Genomic DNA, 19,029 nt, shown 5'->3' with positions numbered 1-19,029 from the left:
CAGGGTAGATCCCCACAAGGATTAGAGAAATGGAAAAAATTACCATCCCTAAGCTCGATAAACAACCCTATCTAAAATTAATAATTGTTATTTTTATATTACAAAAATTTATTAAAAATGATATATAAAATATAAATAATTATTAATTATTATATAAAACAATTGTATACTCTTATGTATTTCTATTATTTATCTTTAACAAAACAGGTCCCCACTAGTTATAATATAGAAAAAAAAAAACTAACAATTAACTTTAAAAGAGGGCATATCGACAACTATCTACACCATAAAGATAAGATAGAGGCCTATCATGTCTATACATTGAACCTTGCCCATAAATGGCAAAACAGTAAATTGTCAATAGAGTTTTTGTACTGGTCAGGTCACGAGATGATAATGACTTTTCCAGAAAGTATAGGCAATAATAAATGTAACAACAATACTTGGTTTCTGTGATTACTTTTTCTTTCTCAATAACAGTACAAGTATAATTATCAGAAAAACAAAAATAGAGAGAGAAAGAGAAACAAATGGTCCAAGGATTATTCGCACAACAATGAGACCATGTGCAATGATCCAGCTGACCACCAAATACACGTATCAAACAATACGAGTCTTCCAATAACTCTAAGATTGTGAATAAGCATTAATCTCATTCTGAATACATGATGAAGTTAAAGCACATAAATATAACCTAATCGATTTTGATGTCTTCGGATGCAGGAGTTGTATATTTAAGAATAGTAGCAGTTATCCTCTCCTTGTCTCTGGTTGGGAATGCTTCCAACAGCACTCCATCTTTGTAGAAGTGGAAGAGGGGGACTGCCTGCATGTGTTCAAATTCCTATTTTCTGAGTATAGCACTTGATATAACGAAACCATAGTCTAAGCTATTACTGCAGCAGTGCAAAAAAAAATAAAAGATTGCTAAATTAAAATACTTCTAGCAGTGCTAGTAATATCTAAATGTGGTCTTCTGTTGATTAGAAAGAAAAATAAAATCTATAACTCTAGATAGAGTTTTTTTTTTCTATAAGTTTCTTGTTGATATTTTGACGAATGATTCTTTTTGTAGATTGAAAAATACATCAAAGAGGCCGAGGAGTGACCAAAGGTTAGCTAGCCAATTGCTATCTAATCTCTTCAAATGACCAAAGGTTAGCTAGCCAATCTGCTGCAATGTTGGTTTTGCGATAAACATGCTTATAGGTCAAAGTAAGACTGAACTTTCTATTAACCTCATAGCATTCCTTTAAAAGCTGGCGTGTGCCAGGGAGGATCCTCTAAACCATGCAGCCCATTGATCACCATTCATGAGTCTCCTTCAATAATTATCCTAAAAAGGGCAGCCCAGTGCACGAGGCTCTTGCCAATGTGGGGTCCGTACGCAGCCTTACCCCTGCACATATAGAAAGACTGTTTCCAAGATTTCAACCCTGGTCACCTATAGGTATGGTAATTTCTACCCTACCTGGTGGGTACACGCCTCTACCCACCTTGATGGGGCAATTTTTTTGCTAGAAGGATGGATTTTGGGGCAGGGGCAGGATTTAGGATTCTATAACCTATACGGGTATGGGTAAGGTACAGTAGTAGGCTAAACCTGACCCTCCATGACTCACATATTGTTGGAAAGCATATGAAATTTATGTATTAGGTGTTGAATTTAATGTGAAGGATAATTGATAATTTATATGTTTTTCACATATCTTAATTGAATAATTGGAAATTATGTTGTTTGTTCATGTTATTTCACTTATTTATTTTTTATACGTAACAAGAAATAATAGGAAATTAGATGAAGGCTCTAAACCCAACCCACCCTACCCTTAAATACGGGGAGGGTAGAGTCAGAGAGGGTATTGCATTTTCATGTGCAGGGAGGGTTTGAATTCCCAAAATCCAACCTGCTATGGGTTATGGGGCAGGTACTGATTGGGAGATTTAGAGAGGTGGCTAGGGTCTAGAATTTACAAAACCCTCCCCGAACCTGCTCCGTTGCCATTCCTAGTCACCCAGGTCACAATGGAGCAACCTAACTGTTGCGTCAAGGCCCACCTTCATTAATCATCCTATTCCTGCTAAATTGTTTTGCCACTTTGTGTGCTTCTAACACCATCCAGGCCTCAGCCATGTTTATAGAACATTCCCCGATATATTGACAAGTGATTGCATCTAATAAGTTTCTTACTAAAATACTTTCCACAGCCATGCATTCACTAGGATGTTGTAACCACTTAGTTTGCATTGAGTTGAACATCCCAATACAGTCACTTCCTCTCATCCATGGAATTTATCCATACTCATTAACTAAAGAGAAAAGTTCTAGCCTATTTTTTCTTCAAAAATCATCTGAAAAACCAAGTATCAACAAATAAAATTACCTAAAAATTCATCACAGTATTCATTTGATTTGCCAGGATTTGGAGCTGAATTTTGTATTAATAAAAATCCATGCAACTGAGCTCCAAAGAATTTCCATTCCAAAATCCAGATAAATGAACACTAACAGGTGAATTAATATTGGTCTGAAAAGCTATTTACAGGGGAAACATACCTTGATTCTCAGGCGCTCAGCTACCTCAGATTGTTCATCATACTCATCTATAACCTGCACAGGTTGGTACATATAAAATAATCCTGTTCAGCTAATCACAAGATAGCTTTACATTAAGCTCAAAAAATCCAGTGTCAAAACTATAATACCTACTTTAACCACTGTAGTTAGCAACAAAAGAAAGATAAAATATTCTTAACCACTGGGATTGTGCCAAAAGGAAAAAAGATTCAGATGATCTTTAGGCCAACGCAAAAGATAAAATGAACAGAAAATAGGAGAAACTGTTTGGTGACATATACAAGTGACATAAATGATATCCTCCATCACTATCAAACTTTAATCCTGAACTGTATAATAAAGACCATTTAACAACTGATAACCATTTTCCTTTTCATAACATTAAATTCAAAATTTTAACCCTAGATAAAAGCCATTGCCCACAGACTTGCATCTGCATTCTCGCACCTGCCAGCCCAAACATTTAAACTCTAGATAAGATCATTAAAATCCTCCAACCAATCTCACTCTTCAGCTGGGACCAATATTGAGTATTAGCTTTTTTATGCATACTTTTAATAGATTATACATGCATTTACATGTAAAACATGCTGAACTTTTCATTCCAAACTTTTCTAAACATATTAAACACAGGAGCCATTGTTTGCTGGTTGTAAATCTCAGGCAGGCTGACAAGCGTAAGAATGGATTGAGTTTGAGAAAGCCACTAAGTTCCCAAAAAAATTAGGTTTATCTAGTCCACCCTTCCCCAGACCCCAGATGGCCATAACCAACATAGGGTAAAGTCCCTTTTGTAACATGCAAAACTTATAGTGCATGTGTAACAAATATTTTACTGTGTTTCCGCTCTTGAAACAAATTGTAAATGTAACTTTCCATATTTTGTTTATGCCATATACCAATGTTTTAAAACGTGGAGGTGTGACGCGAGGAGTTCCACTACCTAGAGGCGTGAGGTGTAGTTCAGAACGCAAGAGGCGTAAGCCTCCTTAAGAGGAGGGGGGTTAGGAGGAGGATGAAGAGTAGGGGGGATCTCATTTTTTATTTATTTTTAATAAAAATCCTTTATATTAAGAAGAATAAAGATGCATAGCATTAGTTGAAAGAGGGGGTCTTGTTGAAAAGAGGGCGTGGGGCGAAGGGGCAAGGGGCAAACCACTTTCTTTCCCCTTATCTTTTCTTCCCTTCCCTTTCCTTTTATCTTTTTTCTTCTCTTTCTTTTCCTTTCATTTCCTTTCCTTTCCTTTTTTTTTTCTTTTTCTTTCTTTTGTCCTTTTATATAAGATGTGCATGAGGCGCATGAGGCGTATGTCTCTTGCACCTGAGGCATACACCTCAGAGGTGTCAGCGCCTCTGGCATACGCCTCAGGGCGTTTTGGGAGCGCCTCGCCCGGAGGAACGCCTCCAGGCGTATGCCTCCCACGCCTTTTAAAACACTGCCATATACATATTTACAAACAAATTGGAACAATCATTAGTTTATTCATATAACTGAAGTTATAAGAATTTATTGAATTAGTTTATGCATATTTACTAACTAGAAACACTTACATTGTGCTTTAAGAAGATTACAGAAGCTTCCTGATCTCCAGATCCTTTGCATAATTTTGAGAACACCTGCTCTATATACTTGCAGCTTCCACATGAAGTACGATAAAAATCTACTACAACTAAAGAATCAGTTTCCCTGGCCTTCTCCAGTATCTTGAAGAATTCTTTATCAGTCTTAAATTCTCTCACACATTCAACAGGACAAAGGTCATCATCTTCATCAGTCAACTCTCCTTGATCTTTGTTAGGCATACTTCCAATGCCTTGAAAGGCAGTACCCATCTTTAGATTGTTCACTTTTGTTGTCTCCATGATTGCTGGAAATTTTTCCCTCACTAGCCAAAATCTACCATACTTCCTATAAGGAAGCAAGCTTGAAAAAGCACAAAGAACTCCAGAACAAAGTAGTCCATATGGGATCTTTTGGAAGTTGAAAGAGACCCTTGGGTAGAGTAGGCTCTGCCTTTGCATGGCAACAATAGAAGACCACCACAAAATATAAAGGAACTTTTGCCAGTATGACAGGACAGCCCAAAGATAAGGCCTTTTGAGATGATGTTTTGAAAGATCTACTTCTACAGAACTCCCATTGAAGATGATCCACAGATCTTCATTATACTGTCTAAATTACTTGATCCTTATCTGAACAGAGCAAAACAGACAACCATTACAGTAGAAAATTAGAAAACATAAGGTACCATCAATGTCTTTGATATAGACATTCTGCCAGATGAACAGTAATACAAAATCTTTGATGAAAACAAACAGATCCAACAATAATGAGATAGTCAAGAATACCAATCTGATTTGGAAGTGAGAAAGACATATTATTCACATAAAAGATTGTCATCATTTCCAAAACAAAGATAAGAGTTTCACCATCATAATCACCTAAGCCTTGTTCATACTATATGGGGTTGGTTACATGAATCCTTTTTCATTCTATTATGTTTAGTACCATATCCATTGTTAAATTATGTGTTAAAATCATTTCTTACTACATCAGCCATATGTAGAACCTTTCAGCCAGATGAACTGCAATATAAAAGCTTTGATAAAACAGAACCAACCATAGTAAGCTAGTCAGGAATATCTAACTGGCTTAGTAACTGAGAAATATATAATATATGCAGGAACATTTTGCCACCATTTCCAAAATAAAAAAGATTATGGTGTTTGTGAATGCCCCTAATATACACATTTGATATCAATAGGTGATCGGTCCTTGAAAACATCAAATTATGATATGCCATATGCCAGTGCACTTACAGCCCAGAGAACTCCAACAACCAACAAAATGCAGTAGAACCTTTCCCTACATCAACTATCCTCTTTCTCAATATGAATGTCTCATAAATGCAGGTATGACAGGTTACAATCTTTCAATAAATCATACCATGAATAGATGGGTCTTGCTTCTTCCATCTTAGCTTAGCGAAACTTATCCAATAGTCAGCATCCACAGACAAAACAAAAGTTGATAATCCTACCATTTTCATGTCAAGTTTTGGATATCGCAGGGAAACTTGATCCCTCTTGTAGGAAACTTTATTCACCAATAAGAATTACCATAAACTTATATTTTAATGGCTTTTCATTTGAACAGTCCTAGATTTCTTCCATTAAGCACTAAAGCCCAAGATCCTAAAACCTTTTTTGCTTCAAGAACCTTATTCTTTTAGGCTCAATGAATGTTGTTCAACAACCTTGAGTCTCTAAATCTTCCAGGGAGAAAACCGTGAAAACAATAATTATATATCAAAAAGTCACTTCCCAAATCCACCAACTCTTGCTTTAAATGAGCTTAGGCGGCTTAGCAGAGCAGGATGGGTGGGGATCCTTTCTATTGAAATGATCTGTAGAAATGGAGTTTTATGAGGGAATAAGTGGTTGTCTGATAGGACGAAGAAGGGTTTGTTGTGCTGGTTTCATAACAAAAATTTTCTGTTAGCATACATTTCATAGAATGTGAGAATTGAGATTAGGGCTTAGAGAAAATGATGGTTTATGGCCAGTTGGGTAGAGTACAACTTTTTTTTATTGTAAATATAGAATTCATAAAGGGAAAAAGGAGGGCAAACAATCACAAGTAATAAGGCATCAGTGAGAGATATCCAAACACCTTAGTTCCCAACCAAATAAAATCCTAAAAAATAGGGGCAGAGCCAAGTATCAAGTTGAGGGGTCCTCCCCCCCCCCCCCCCCATAATTCATATAGTTAGTGGGTGGAGGCAGTGGAAAACACATAATAAAATGGGTCCTTGTCCCTCCTCCCCCCAACATGAAAGTCTCATGAAAATGTTAAGGATTGCTCTCTAACTCTCTAATGCCCCTCCATTTAACTCCCAAAATTTAAAAAAGAAAATGTTTATTTTATCTGGCAAAAAACAGCTGCAATAGACCCAAACCCTCCCACCCTATTTCTCTCCAAACCTTACCTCCTCTACTCCCTATCTCGTTTTCTTGTTTTGTCAAGAAGGCAGACCAAGGGAAAAGTAATCCCATGACCCCTCATATCATTTATACATTTCTGACTTTCTGTAAGAATATTTGTGTTGTTTATGTTGCAAATCTCTATAATATTATTGACTTAATATAACTTTTTCATCACCATAAGCCAAAAAAAAAGTTATATAACTCCCCCCCCCCAAAAAAAAAAAAAAGAAACTGCTAAAAAACTGTGGGCTGCATATTTAAAATATATAGGTATCATAATGGTAAGAGAGAAAGATGGACTATATACCAGTGATACTGATGTAGGATTTCAGAAAGAATAGAAGAGAGATAAGTGGGTAAGTGAGAGAGAGTAGTTTGCTGTATTAGAAAGAGAGAAATGGACCATCCTGGAGCTAAGAGGTAACTAGTAAAACAACTTCAATTCCTTCCATTCATTACTCACAAGATGGTACATGACATCGCTCTTTGGATCTGAATCTGGAAATGATATCTCATTACCTTGCTTGTTACCTACTTAGACATTTCGTGAGCAACAACCTTCATGGAGTAAACACCTTATCACCTGCTTGTCACATTCTTAGAAAGTTTTTTCTTGAGCAAGTAACTTGATAAACGTGACACCTACTCACCTTCTTGTCATCTCCTTAAACATTTTGGCTACCAACAAACTAAATACTAAGACCCAACTTTGATGTAACAATCACAATAACAGCCCAAATTGGACTTAATCCAACAAACTATAAGCAAGAATAAGATTAAGATGTACTACTATCTTTATTTGAGAGCTCAATCTGACAATATGAATTGGGGGTGGGGGGAATGAATGTTGTCCATGGTGATCACATTGAAAAGTTGAGAATGGAAGTAGGAAGAAAACAAACCATGAAATTGAGGGAAGAAGGTTATGGTTTGTCACTTGAAAGGAATGACAGTTTTTCCATCAAACTTTCGTTGCAGATATCTTCCTTGGCGCTTGATAGTGATACCAGCTAACAAGGGTGGAGCATTAAAGATCATTCTCTTATGTTTATCTAGAAAGATTTTTGTCTTCAAGTTCATTCACTGCAGTTTGAAAAAGAAAGTGCGCATTCTACGTTGATATATTTGAGTATATATACATTGAGAGAATAAAAACAACACCCAACAGCACAGGAAGTCAAGCATCACATTCGGTTACTGTGAATAAAATAAAATAAAATGCAGAAGGATATCCATATAAATCAATCCAGATGCCGTACAGAAAACATCACATTTCTATACTGGAGCAACTGAATTCCAAATAAGATTTTAGGTTTAGACAATATAAGCAGGCATCGGGATAGGAATTGCTTTGTAATAATGATTTGTTCCCCAAGATAGCAATAAAGAAATAATTAACTAACTAATTCTCTCGTGGGAAGCAACAAATGTTGCATTATGAAAATTGAATCTGCACTACCAATACGCATTCCATATAGTTCATGATGAAGTTCCCGCTATGACTATTTTTGCCGATGTCGGCCATTATCAATCAAAAAAGAAAAAAGAATATAAGACTCCATATTCCATCAGCCTATCATAAATTCGAATATATTATAATCTAAAGTTTATGATCTATCCTTCTACCAAAAAAAGTTCATGATCTATCCTGCAGCAGACTACTATTATGATTGTAAAATGAGAAAGTTGTCAACAAAAGAGGAGAAAAAAGGATGCAGGGGTTTGGATTTTACACTTTCTAGGTTTTTCTATTCCCTTTTCTGCGGCAATCAGAATGTTGAAGAAATGCTTACTAATCTGTACGGGATAAACCCCTCGAGTTTTCGGCTTCGATTTTCACTGTTGATCGTCCGCTAAGTCCGGTCACTCTACAAGCTTATGTATTTCTTCATTTATTATAATTAATTTTACAAATGAAAGTACAATAATAATGTCGATTATCAATGAGTTTGGCAAAATCCTGTACGTTAGATTCTATATCTCTCGGTTAGACGATCCTCTTTCAGCCACGTAAGACGTAAGCTTGTTTCATTTTTGGCCTTTTGGGTTTCCCTTCACCGGTTCGATTGTTCAGCGAGTTCAGGAATCCCTGAAGAAACTGAAAGCTGGTGAAAGTGAAAAAGCTGTACAGTACATACCTTGTATGGCTTTATCCTCTCAAAACACCACCCCAAATATCATGGTGAGACTTTCAGTTTCAGATTGTTCTTATGCTTTAGAAATTCTTCTTTTCGGTTTCAATCAATTTCTATTTTTTTTCATCTTTGTTTAAATTATGCGCTTATTAGGTCATAAGCGGTTTCAATCAAGATGGGCACTGCGAATTATTGCTTGATTTGTTTCTTGGGGTGACTTCTTGTCACCTATGAGATGTAAATTCTTCTTAGTAATAAAATTTTTCTTTATTTATCTTCAAAAAATAATTTATCACAAAGCTTGAAACTGGAGGGGTTGAACCTCCTTCAACACTATGCTGTTTGACTCCTAATACAGAATCCTTCATTCATATATCATAACTCAACGTTACAGAGTTCATATAAAGAAACTGAAACAACTAAGTCACATCTAAATCTACTAACTTATGTAAGCATCCCACTGATCTACTAAACGCAGACTACTAACCACTAACCACTACCCATTAGACAGGGTGTTGGACAGTCAAGTTACAACATGTACAGAAAATGAGTGTGCCAAAAATCGATTTTGTGAGAATGGATGAGTAGTAAAACTAAAAAAAATAGGGTTTGAAATGAAGTTATTCAATACAAAAAGATGGTTTGTTTCTTATATTTTCATTATTTTCTTTGTCTGGTTTTTAAATTACTAAATCCTTGCCTCCCTGCAAGGATCTAATGCTGTGCCTCCCTGCAATAGTCCAGACCATCAAGGTCTTTACATTGATTATTACTTACATCTTCGAAAACAGGGAAAGAAAAGGACATTTAGATTGCTGAAGTTAATATCTGTTATTTACATCATATGCAGTGAAAGAATCAAGTTTTCCTGTTACTTCAACTCAACAAATGGTCATCAACTGGAAACCAGTTATTTCTTGCCCCCCTAAAGACTTGTCAACTGTATAAATTTTTGTTCATATGTCTTTTTCAGAATTGCATAATAGAGATGCTGTTTTAGACTTAAGTAGAGACATTTTGTTTCCTAAGCTTATGTGCTTAGTTTTTTTTTTTTTTGTATTTTCACCTCATTCCTAACATTTCATGTAATCATTATTTTCAATTATTATGTGTGGACTCAAACCCAGCTTACAAAAGTTAAAATTTGGTTTCTAAGCCAATATGGTTGGTTGTTTCTTGTTTGTACTTTCACCCTTGTCTAATATTTCATATACTCATTCTTTCTAATTGTAATGTGTGGATTCAAGCCCATCTTACTCTAAAAAATTCTTAATAAAAAATCAAAAATATAGATGAGAGTTTCTTTCCCAGATACCAAAATATAAAATTAACAACATTGTTCTTTTTGGATTGATTCACAGGGTTCTAGACAATCAATACCTACATTTCATGGATACCATGAGAAAGTAAATAATGATGAGGTCATTATAGAACAACCATGCAGTTTTCATTCAATTCAAACATACCTAGTACAAGGTAAACTGTCTGAGAAACTACATAATTTGACTAGGGGTGATTTACCTTGTCATGCTGTATCCAGTTTTCTTTTTCTGTTCATTTGTAATCTTAATTAGCCACTTTGTTTGGGCATAACTTCATAGCATATTGAAAGTGAGCAGCCTCAAAATGCTTCTTGGACATTATTGTTTTTCTCATCACTTTTCAAACTCGCAATAAGAAACCACTCTTTTCTCTTTTATTGGCACTCCTGTCATATTGGTTTTAGCATGATGTTTCATACTTTCTCCTAATTGATACTGGTAGAAGTATGATTGCATTATTAACAGTAGAATCGTCTGTTATTCCAGAAAATCGAGCAAATGATTGCAGATGTAGAGAAGGATGGTAGTGGTGCTATTGGTTTTGATGAATTTGTCTACATGATGATTGCTAAAATCGGAGAAAAGATACCAAGGAAGAGATAATCAAACCTTTTCATATTATTGACCAAGATAATAATGTGAAGCACTCTATATCTCTAAAATGACCTGATTCTTTCTTGTCCCTTGCTAACTTTTACTGATCCAGATGCAGGAAAAAATATCTGTTATGGACATCAAACATATTGCAAAGGCTGAATTTGAACTTCAATGATAAAGAGATTCAAGAGATGGTAGAGGAAGCAGACCATGATTGTAAGTTACCTCATCAGCATTTAATTTATTGTTTTGTTGCCTTCTACGACATGGACTTTGACCAAACTTTGCATGCATTGATGGAAGAGTATAGATCTTTGCTATTATCTGGTTTTCTTGTTTTCCTATTCTCCATTGAATATAAATCATAGTAGTCGATCAAGACTACAGTCAGTCTTGAATTCCAACAGACTTCGGATTGAGAAAAGTAGGAGAAAGAGGGAGAAGGAGAAGCAGCAGAAGTACACAAGAGTTTTGAAAGGAGAGGCAGATCGAATGAATCTGCTGCCGCCACTCTCTCAATATTTATAGTTTATGTTCACTAAATGTAGGAAAGGACAGAATTGCCCTTAATGCTTACATGGCAAATAAAACAAATAAATAACTGAGATAACAAGCTGTCTAAGATAACTACCAACTAACACTGACAAACTAATCAAAGGTTACATGTGCTGTCATACGAACAAAGTGGGGATCACAACCGTGGGGCCCACATCAGTGTTCTCTACACTCCCCCTCAAGTTGGGAATAGATATTTGTCATTCCCAACTTGAATAGGTCTGTCTCTAACTTCTTCCTTGGAACGGCCTTGGTGAGAAGATCTGCGAGCTGCATGTTGGAGGTAATATATGGGAGACACACTTCTTGTGATGAAACCCTTTCTCTAACAAAGTGTCGATCAATTTCGATATGTTTAGTTCTATCATGCTGCATCGGATTGTGAGGTATATTAATAACCGCCTGATTATCACAATACAACATCAAGGGCTTCTCATAATCAATACCCAACTCTTCAAGTAGTGACTTCAGCCATAGGATTTCAGCCACTCCGTTAGCCATTGACTTGTATTCAGCTTCGACACTAGAGCGGGAAACAACACCTTGTTTCTTACTCCTCCAAGAGACAAGGTTACCTCCTACAAGGGCACAATATCCAGAGGTAGACCTCCTGTCATCAGCACTCCCAGCCCAATCAGCATCTGTATAGACCTCCACCTTCATGTGATTATAGTTCTTGAACAGTATACCTCTACCTGGGCATCTCTTCAAGTATGCTAATATTCTCTCAGCTGCAAGAAGATGTGTAGTTATAGATGAATGCATGTACTAGCTGACAACACTGACTGCATAACTGATGTCTAGCCGTGTGAGGCAGAGATATAGAAGCTTTCCAACCAACCGTTGGAACATAACTTTGTCTTCAAGAGGCTCTCCACCCTCTGCACTGATCTTGTGATTCTGTTCAATGGGTGTATCGGCATGCTTGACACTTAACTTTCCAGTTTTCTCCAACAGATCTAGAACATACTTCCTTTGAAAAATAAAGATCCCCTGTTTAGATCTAGCAACCTCAATACCCAAAAAATATCGCAGTGCACTAAGATCTTTCACCTCAAACTCTTGATGAAGGAGCTGTTTGAGGGACTCAATCTCACTATTATTATTCCCTGTCACAACAATATCATCCACATATACAACAAGCAAGGTCAAAGAAGAGTTCACTCTTTTAATGAACAGTGTATGATCTGACTGGGCCTGTACATAGCCAAATTTTCCAAGGGCCAGTCTGAATCTATCAAACCAAGCTCTAGGGGATTGCTTTAATCCATACAATGCCTTATTCAGTCGGCAAACCTTCTTACCTGTCTCCGTATCATATAATCCAGGGGGCAACTGCATGTAGACCTCTTCCTGTAAGTCTCCATTCAAAAAGGCATTTTTAACATCCATTTGGAACAAGGACCAAGAGTAACGTTGCAAGGGCTAATAGAACTCAAATATTGGTCATCCTGGCTACTGGAGCAAAAGTCTCTAAGTAGTCTATACCATAAGTCTGAGTAAACCCTTTTGCAACCAACCGGGCTTTGTACCTTTCAATAGAGCCATCAGCATTATGTTTCACAGTAAATACCCATCTACATCCAACCGGTTTCTTTCCTTTGAGTAGGCCAACTAACTCCCAAGTATTATTTTTCAAAAGGGCATCCATTTCAACTTTCATTGCATCTTTCCACTCTGGAACTGATAAGGCTTCTTGCACTGTTCTAGGGATAGGGATATCAGCAATGGAAGTGAGATAGGACCTGTAAGAAGGAGACAGGCGATCATAGGATAGAAACTGGGAAATGCAGTGAGCTGTGGATGTGGTGCAACGCCGTTTCCCTTTACGGACCGCAATAGGGAGGTTAAGGTCATCCGAAGAAGGAGGGGAAGTAGCAACAGTGGAAGGTATCTCAGTGGGCCCTGGGACTGTAGTACCTGGATCTGGATCCGTAGAAGGAACTGGAGCTGACCTGGACTGCTGATGACCGAGATCAACTTGCCTGCATCGCCTGTGATAGACTTTCAACTCCTGATCCCTCTAACAACCCTCACCATTACAGCATTCATCACTCAATGGAATGGGTAAAGGAACAACCTCAGATGAATTAACCCCACTCTCACTGTGCTCCCCCTGAGGAAAAAGACCCAAATTCTCACTACTCTCCCCTTGAGGAGAAACCCTAGGATAATAGGGTGCCTCCTCAAAGAATGTGACATCCATAGAGACAAATCTCCTCCCTGAAACAGGATCATAGCAGCAATAACTCTTTTGAGTTTGTGCATAACCGAGAAAATGCATTTGGAGGCCTTAGGGTCAAATTTGGAATGATGAGGACCAAGGAACTGAACAAAACAGGTACAACCAAAGGTTTTAAGAGGAACAGTAAACAACTTCTCGTTTGGGTATAAAAGGGTAAACGGAGGCTTCATATCAAGAACCCGTGAAGGAACCCGATTAATGAGATACACTGTCGTGAGGATAGCATCACCCCAGAAACGGATAGGCACATTAGAGGTAAACATAATGCTTCTAGCCACCTCCAAAATGTGCCTATTCTTCCTCTCGGCAACCCCATTCTGTTGTGGTGTATGAGGACAAGTGCTCTGGTGAATAACCCAATGATCAAGTAGATAAGAGGCCAGTGGCTTAGCAAAGTATTCTTTTGCATTATCAGATCTGAGGACTTTGATTTTGACCCCAAACTGGGTTAAAATCATCTGATGAAAGTTTTGGGTCAGAGCAGGAACCTCATCTCGAGAACGCATAAGGTAGACCCAAGAAAAACGGGTATGGTCATCAGCAAACAACGGAAAATATCTGTACCCACCCATAAAAGGGATGTGATACGGCCCCCAAACATCGGTGTGCACAATATCAAAAGAATTATTACTTCTTTTATTACTCAAGGAATAAGATGTTCTACAATGTTTGGCAAGCTCACAACTCTCACATCTTAACATCTCAACAGACTCAAATAAAGTAGGAAACAGACTCTTCAAAGACCGAAAAGATAAATGACCTAATTGATTATGCCAAAGCATAACCGGACTCACAAACTGAGAAACAAAAGACTTCTTATCCACTGGCTCTTTCCAATGAGAACTCTCTCCAAGCAAATAGATCCCATTCGTCTCACGGCCAGTCCCAATCACCTTCCTCGTCTCCAAGTCCTGAAAAACACATCGGTCAGGGAAAAAGGTTATTGAACAGTTCTGATGTTTGGTAATACTACTGACTGAAAGCAAATTAATATCAAGTTTAGAAACATGCAAGACTGAGGATAAAAAGATAGTATCAGATAACTTGATGTCACCCTTGCCAGAAATGGGAACAAGAGAGCCATCAGCAATGGATACTTTATCTCTACCATAGGATAAGTGATAAGTAGTGAACAATGATGGCAAGCTAGTCATATGGTCAGATGCACCTGAGTCTATTACCCAACAGTGTTCAGTGTTACCTAGAGCTAAAGCATGGTAAGCTGAGGCCTGAGTACCTAAATGAGCAAACGCAGATGTGGCAGGGGCTGATGGTGACTGAGATGACCGAGCTGAATTCCCAACCTCCTTTTCCAACTGTATTAGGGTAGCCCGAACAACAGCTAAGCTATCTAGGGGCGTGCCTTTTGTGCTTGACGAGGATGCAGAATCAGTATTCACAGCCATATGAGCATTACCCCTTTTATTCCTCAGTTTTGTTGGGAGCTTCCAACATGTATCTTTTGTATGCTTGGGTTTCTTGCAATGTTCACATACTAGATCTCGTTTATCTTCCTTCTTCATGTCCCTTTTTGTATCACCCCCAGACTTAGGTTTAACTGCTGCTAGGGCTGGGGGAAAGGGCTGATGTTGCATCATAACCTTCCTCCTGGTCTCTTCACCATGCACCAGGGAGTATGCTTGAGATAGGGTCACACTGTCTCTTGTCAGTATCTGCTGTCTCACAATGTCATAATCTGAATTCAGGCCAGCCAGAAACTCAAACACCCTATTGGTCTCGACTTGCTTTCTATGGGTCTGTGCATCTTTTGGACTTTCCCATTCAAAAGTCTCCAGATGGTCAATTTCATGCCACAAGGATTTCAAGGTAGAGAAATAAACAGAGATTGGTTTCTCTCCTTGTTTAAGGTTATTCACTTCACACTTCAGTTCATAGGCTCTAGCAACATTAAGGGGTTGGGAGTAGGTCTCTTTCATGACATCCCATATCTCCTTGGCTGTCTTTGCCCACAAGTAATTTCGGCTGATATGTGGCTACATAGAGTTGCACAGCCATGTTATAACCAAGTAGTTCTCCTGAACCCACTTGGTATACATTGGGTCCTCCTTGGGAGGTTCTTTCACATCTCCCAATAGGTAGCTAAGTTTTCCCCTTCCCTCAATAGCCATCATGGCTGATTGGGCTCATTCCAAGTAATTGGATCCGTCAAATCTCACAGTTATAATCTGAAATGCAGTCTTAGACATACTACCAGAACTGTTGTTCCGAAAAACACCTTCTCCCTGATTTTTGAACTCCATTCTTGGTCAAGAATCAGTAGTTAAAAACTATTAGGGTTATTGCAATAGAAAACAGCACTTAAACAATCAATCACAATCAGAAATCTGTATGAAATCAGTTCAGATCTGATCTGAAACCAATCGGCAATCAGAATATATGCAGTCCAATAACAGTTCTCACCCCCAAAACAGGCTCGGAAGCCAAAAATAGGTCTGAAACCCACTTAGAAAGCAATTTGTAATGCAGAGGCAGAATTAGGGTTTTAATCGTAGGGTTAGGAAGACCTTTTTGAGAACATAAACAGTGCTCAGCCGCACTTTCCAAAAGAATTCACAGTGCTCAGCCGTAGGGTTAATGACAAACCCTAAAAAAAAACTGATCACCTCTGAGAGAAAATAGGAGAGTTCGGCCGCTCCTCCTAGATAGGTCCACCCTAACCTCCTCTGATTCTTCCTGATTACCAACACACTCTGCAAGCCTCGACAAGTCTTCGAACAGCTGCTAAACTTTTCTAGTAACCTCCAAGAATCAGCCAACGAACAGTCCTTTGTAAGCTTCCAGCAGTAGACAGTTCTCATGTGGTCAACTGGACTAGACTCACATGAGAAACCCTAGATAGGCTCTGATACCAAGTAGTCAATCAAGATTACAGTCAGTCTTGAATTCCAACAGATTTCGGATTGAGAAAAGTAGAAGAAAGAGGGAGAAGAAAGGAGAAGAAGTAGAAGTACACAAGGGTTTTGAAATGAGAGACAGATTGAATGAATCTGCCGCCGCCACTCTCTCAATATTTATAGTTTATGTTCACTAAATGTAGGAAATGACAGAGTTGCCCTTAATGCTTACATGGCAAATAAAACAAATAAATAATTGAGATAACAAGCTGTCTAAGATAACTACCAACTAACACTGACAAACTAATCAAAGGTTACATGTGCTGTCATACGAACACAGTGGGGACCACAACCGTGGGGCCCACATCAGTGTTCTCTACACTCATGATACAATTTTGAGGCACAAGATCAAAATATGTTTTTCCCCTTCTAAATCTTGAGAACATCTCCCGGAAATCCTGCAAATTATGATACCCAGATATGACAAGGACATGACTGAAAAATACACCAGACAGGATATTTTAACTAATCCCGGCTTACTCTAAACCATACATGAATTCTTGTATTCCAAAAATGATCAACCTTTTTCACAGTATGACTTAAGGAGCAGACTTACACCATCTTGGTCATTTTGAGGGTGTATGGAGTGGGCACAGCTCACCATTCATGTAACTCCACTTCCAGTACACAGCACCACTGTTCCCCCTCCCCCCCAGCCCCCCAGTATGAGGTTCCTTGGTGTAAGTAAGCCACTACATTACTATTTTTTTTTAAGGTTTGACTATGATAATGGAAAAATTCGTAACCAATTAACCAGTATCATAAAAGTAGTAACCAATCAGGTGGTATTTATCTAAATTCACGGGAGGGGGGTTGATTGGTCAAAGTTCTTATGGTATCATGTCTTTCTGGCAGCATAGTTTTTCCCTTTTTTATAATACAGACTTCATTGATAGTGATGGCGATAGTGATGTCAATGCTGATGAGTTCATGATGATGTCCAATGGCTTTGGCAAGCAAATGGGCTGAAACAACTGGCATGGAGCTCATTGATAAAACCAGACCACTTACCCAAAACTACTATTCTTTGGATTTGATATTATCCTGCATCAATTTCTCTAGCTAATCAGTAATTACTTTGCATATGATATCCTAAAACTCACATCCGTGAAGGTCTCATTGAGTTCATGTGGTCTAAAAGCCACCGTTCAACTTGACTTCTCTTCAAGATTTCATCCTTGTTAACTTTGCATACAAAATCCTAAAATTCACATCTGTGAAGGTCTCACTGAGTACATGTAGTCGAAAAGCCAAGGTTCGACTTGGCTTCTCTTCAAGATTTCATCCTTGTTAACCATGCACTACTGGTTTTTAACAACATAGTGGCTGTCGGTTCACAGTTAAATCAACAAAAGAAAGCCATGGCGCGAAATGTAAAATCTTATGCAATGTAGAGGAACTATGAACCAGAGAATTGGGGTTGAAGTGATCTTCCCTACTGATTTCTAATGTGAAAATGTTACCTAAAGACAGAAAGAAATATGGTTTCTGCAATGAAAAAAGATAATTAAAAACAATTTTAACATATTGAAATAGGTGTATCTGGGTAAGATGTGATATGTGATAGAACTCCTATTCCCTCATGGTCTCCTAAACGAAACGATGAAGCTTTTTTTTTTTTTTTTGAAAATGAAACGATGAAGTCTAATTGAAAGAACAAAATAATGTATCTGCTGATAAAAGAAGAAACGGTTAAAAAGATTTAAGGTCTAAAAATTCCAAGGAGATAAAACAGAGTATATATAAAAAAATAATGTTGTAATGAAAAATGTGAAATAGAAAAGCCTCCATTATGCGTTCAATCACCACGATTATGAATAATGAAGAATGGAACGTTATAGATATGAATGACACAAAAAATGGTAATTAATGATGAAAATGGGTAATTTTGGTACTTTAAGAATGAAAAGCCACATGTAGGAGAAATGAGAATAGGGATGACCATGTTGAGTGTTGTGGTGAGATATAGATTATTGTTGTTGTTGTTACAAGTGCAGCTAATCTAAAACTTACAACCAAAGGAAAAGAATATAATAGAAATTGTCCCAAGGCTCCATTTGGGAAGACGACAAATACAAATATATTCAGTGCAAAGCCTTGTATACAATATTTCTAAATCTTGTATTTGAACCTTATATATGTTTGTATTTGCAATCTACCCAAATGGAGCCTAAACAAGTTTTTTTTTTTTTTTTTTTGAGTCAAATGGAGCCTGAACTGAACAACTATGTCAATGTTGGTTTGTGAACATTAACAAGTGGAATTCAGATCTTCTAATCTCCTAGCCACCCGGTTCTACACTTCTAATGAGAATCAAACACTACAACAATGCATGGGAGTGAGAAGTGCATGTGTGGGCAAGTAGATGGAGGAGTTGGGCCTTCAATCATTGAAAACTCAGGGAAAAAGAAGGCAGAATTGAATAAGATGACTATTCTTGATGTTCATTGTTGTTGTTTCATAGTGAGAAAGGAATAGCTGATTCATAATCATTTTGTCCACATCAGCCATAGATGCAAGTGAGAGATGGAGTAACTATGGCTGAGTTTGGAAGGAGTACAAATGCAAATATGCACTTTTGGTTGTCATGGAGCAAAGTTATTGGTCGCACAACCCTTAGAACAAAATTGCATGGGTGCCCCACAGCACATCCCAACCATGTACAGGAGATGTTCCCAATGCACGATGAGATATA

At 37.7% G+C, this 19,029-nt stretch overlaps 1 protein-coding gene and 1 long non-coding RNA gene across 4 annotated transcripts; one reads left to right on the top strand and one right to left on the bottom strand.

The window, feature by feature from the left end:
* Positions 1-431: 431 nt before the first annotated feature.
* LOC104601784 (Thioredoxin superfamily protein) lies at positions 432-8,486 on the bottom strand. Of its 3 annotated transcripts, XM_088893800.1 has the most exons (5): positions 8,299-8,438; positions 7,468-7,648; positions 4,130-4,771; positions 2,558-2,611; positions 432-826 (listed from the first exon to the last, which is right to left on the bottom strand). In XM_088893800.1, the coding sequence occupies exons 3-5, from the start codon at positions 4,598-4,600 to the stop codon at positions 695-697; spliced, it is 657 nt and encodes a 218-aa protein (XP_088749926.1). In that variant the 5' UTR covers positions 4,601-4,771; positions 7,468-7,648; positions 8,299-8,438; the 3' UTR covers positions 432-694. The 3 variants fall into 3 exon arrangements, with proteins under 3 accessions (XP_088749926.1, XP_019054050.1, XP_010263549.1); XM_019198505.2 differs by lacking the exon at positions 7,468-7,648 and having other exon boundaries at positions 8,359-8,486; XM_010265247.3 differs by lacking the exon at positions 7,468-7,648 and having other exon boundaries at positions 8,299-8,453.
* A 108-nt stretch (positions 8,487-8,594) lies between these two features.
* LOC104601785 (uncharacterized) lies at positions 8,595-18,835 on the top strand. Its single transcript, XR_735953.3, has 4 exons — positions 8,595-8,747; positions 10,062-10,176; positions 10,509-10,835; positions 17,231-18,835. It is a non-coding gene; the product is annotated as an uncharacterized LOC104601785 (long non-coding RNA).
* Positions 18,836-19,029: the final 194 nt, after the last annotated feature.

The sequence above is a fragment of the Nelumbo nucifera genome, chromosome 1, assembly GCF_055504915.1.
Source record: "Nelumbo nucifera cultivar China Antique chromosome 1, China Antique-T2T, whole genome shotgun sequence".
Lineage (NCBI taxonomy): Eukaryota > Viridiplantae > Streptophyta > Magnoliopsida > Proteales > Nelumbonaceae > Nelumbo > Nelumbo nucifera.
This window is presented reverse-complemented; position numbering and strand designations above follow the sequence as displayed.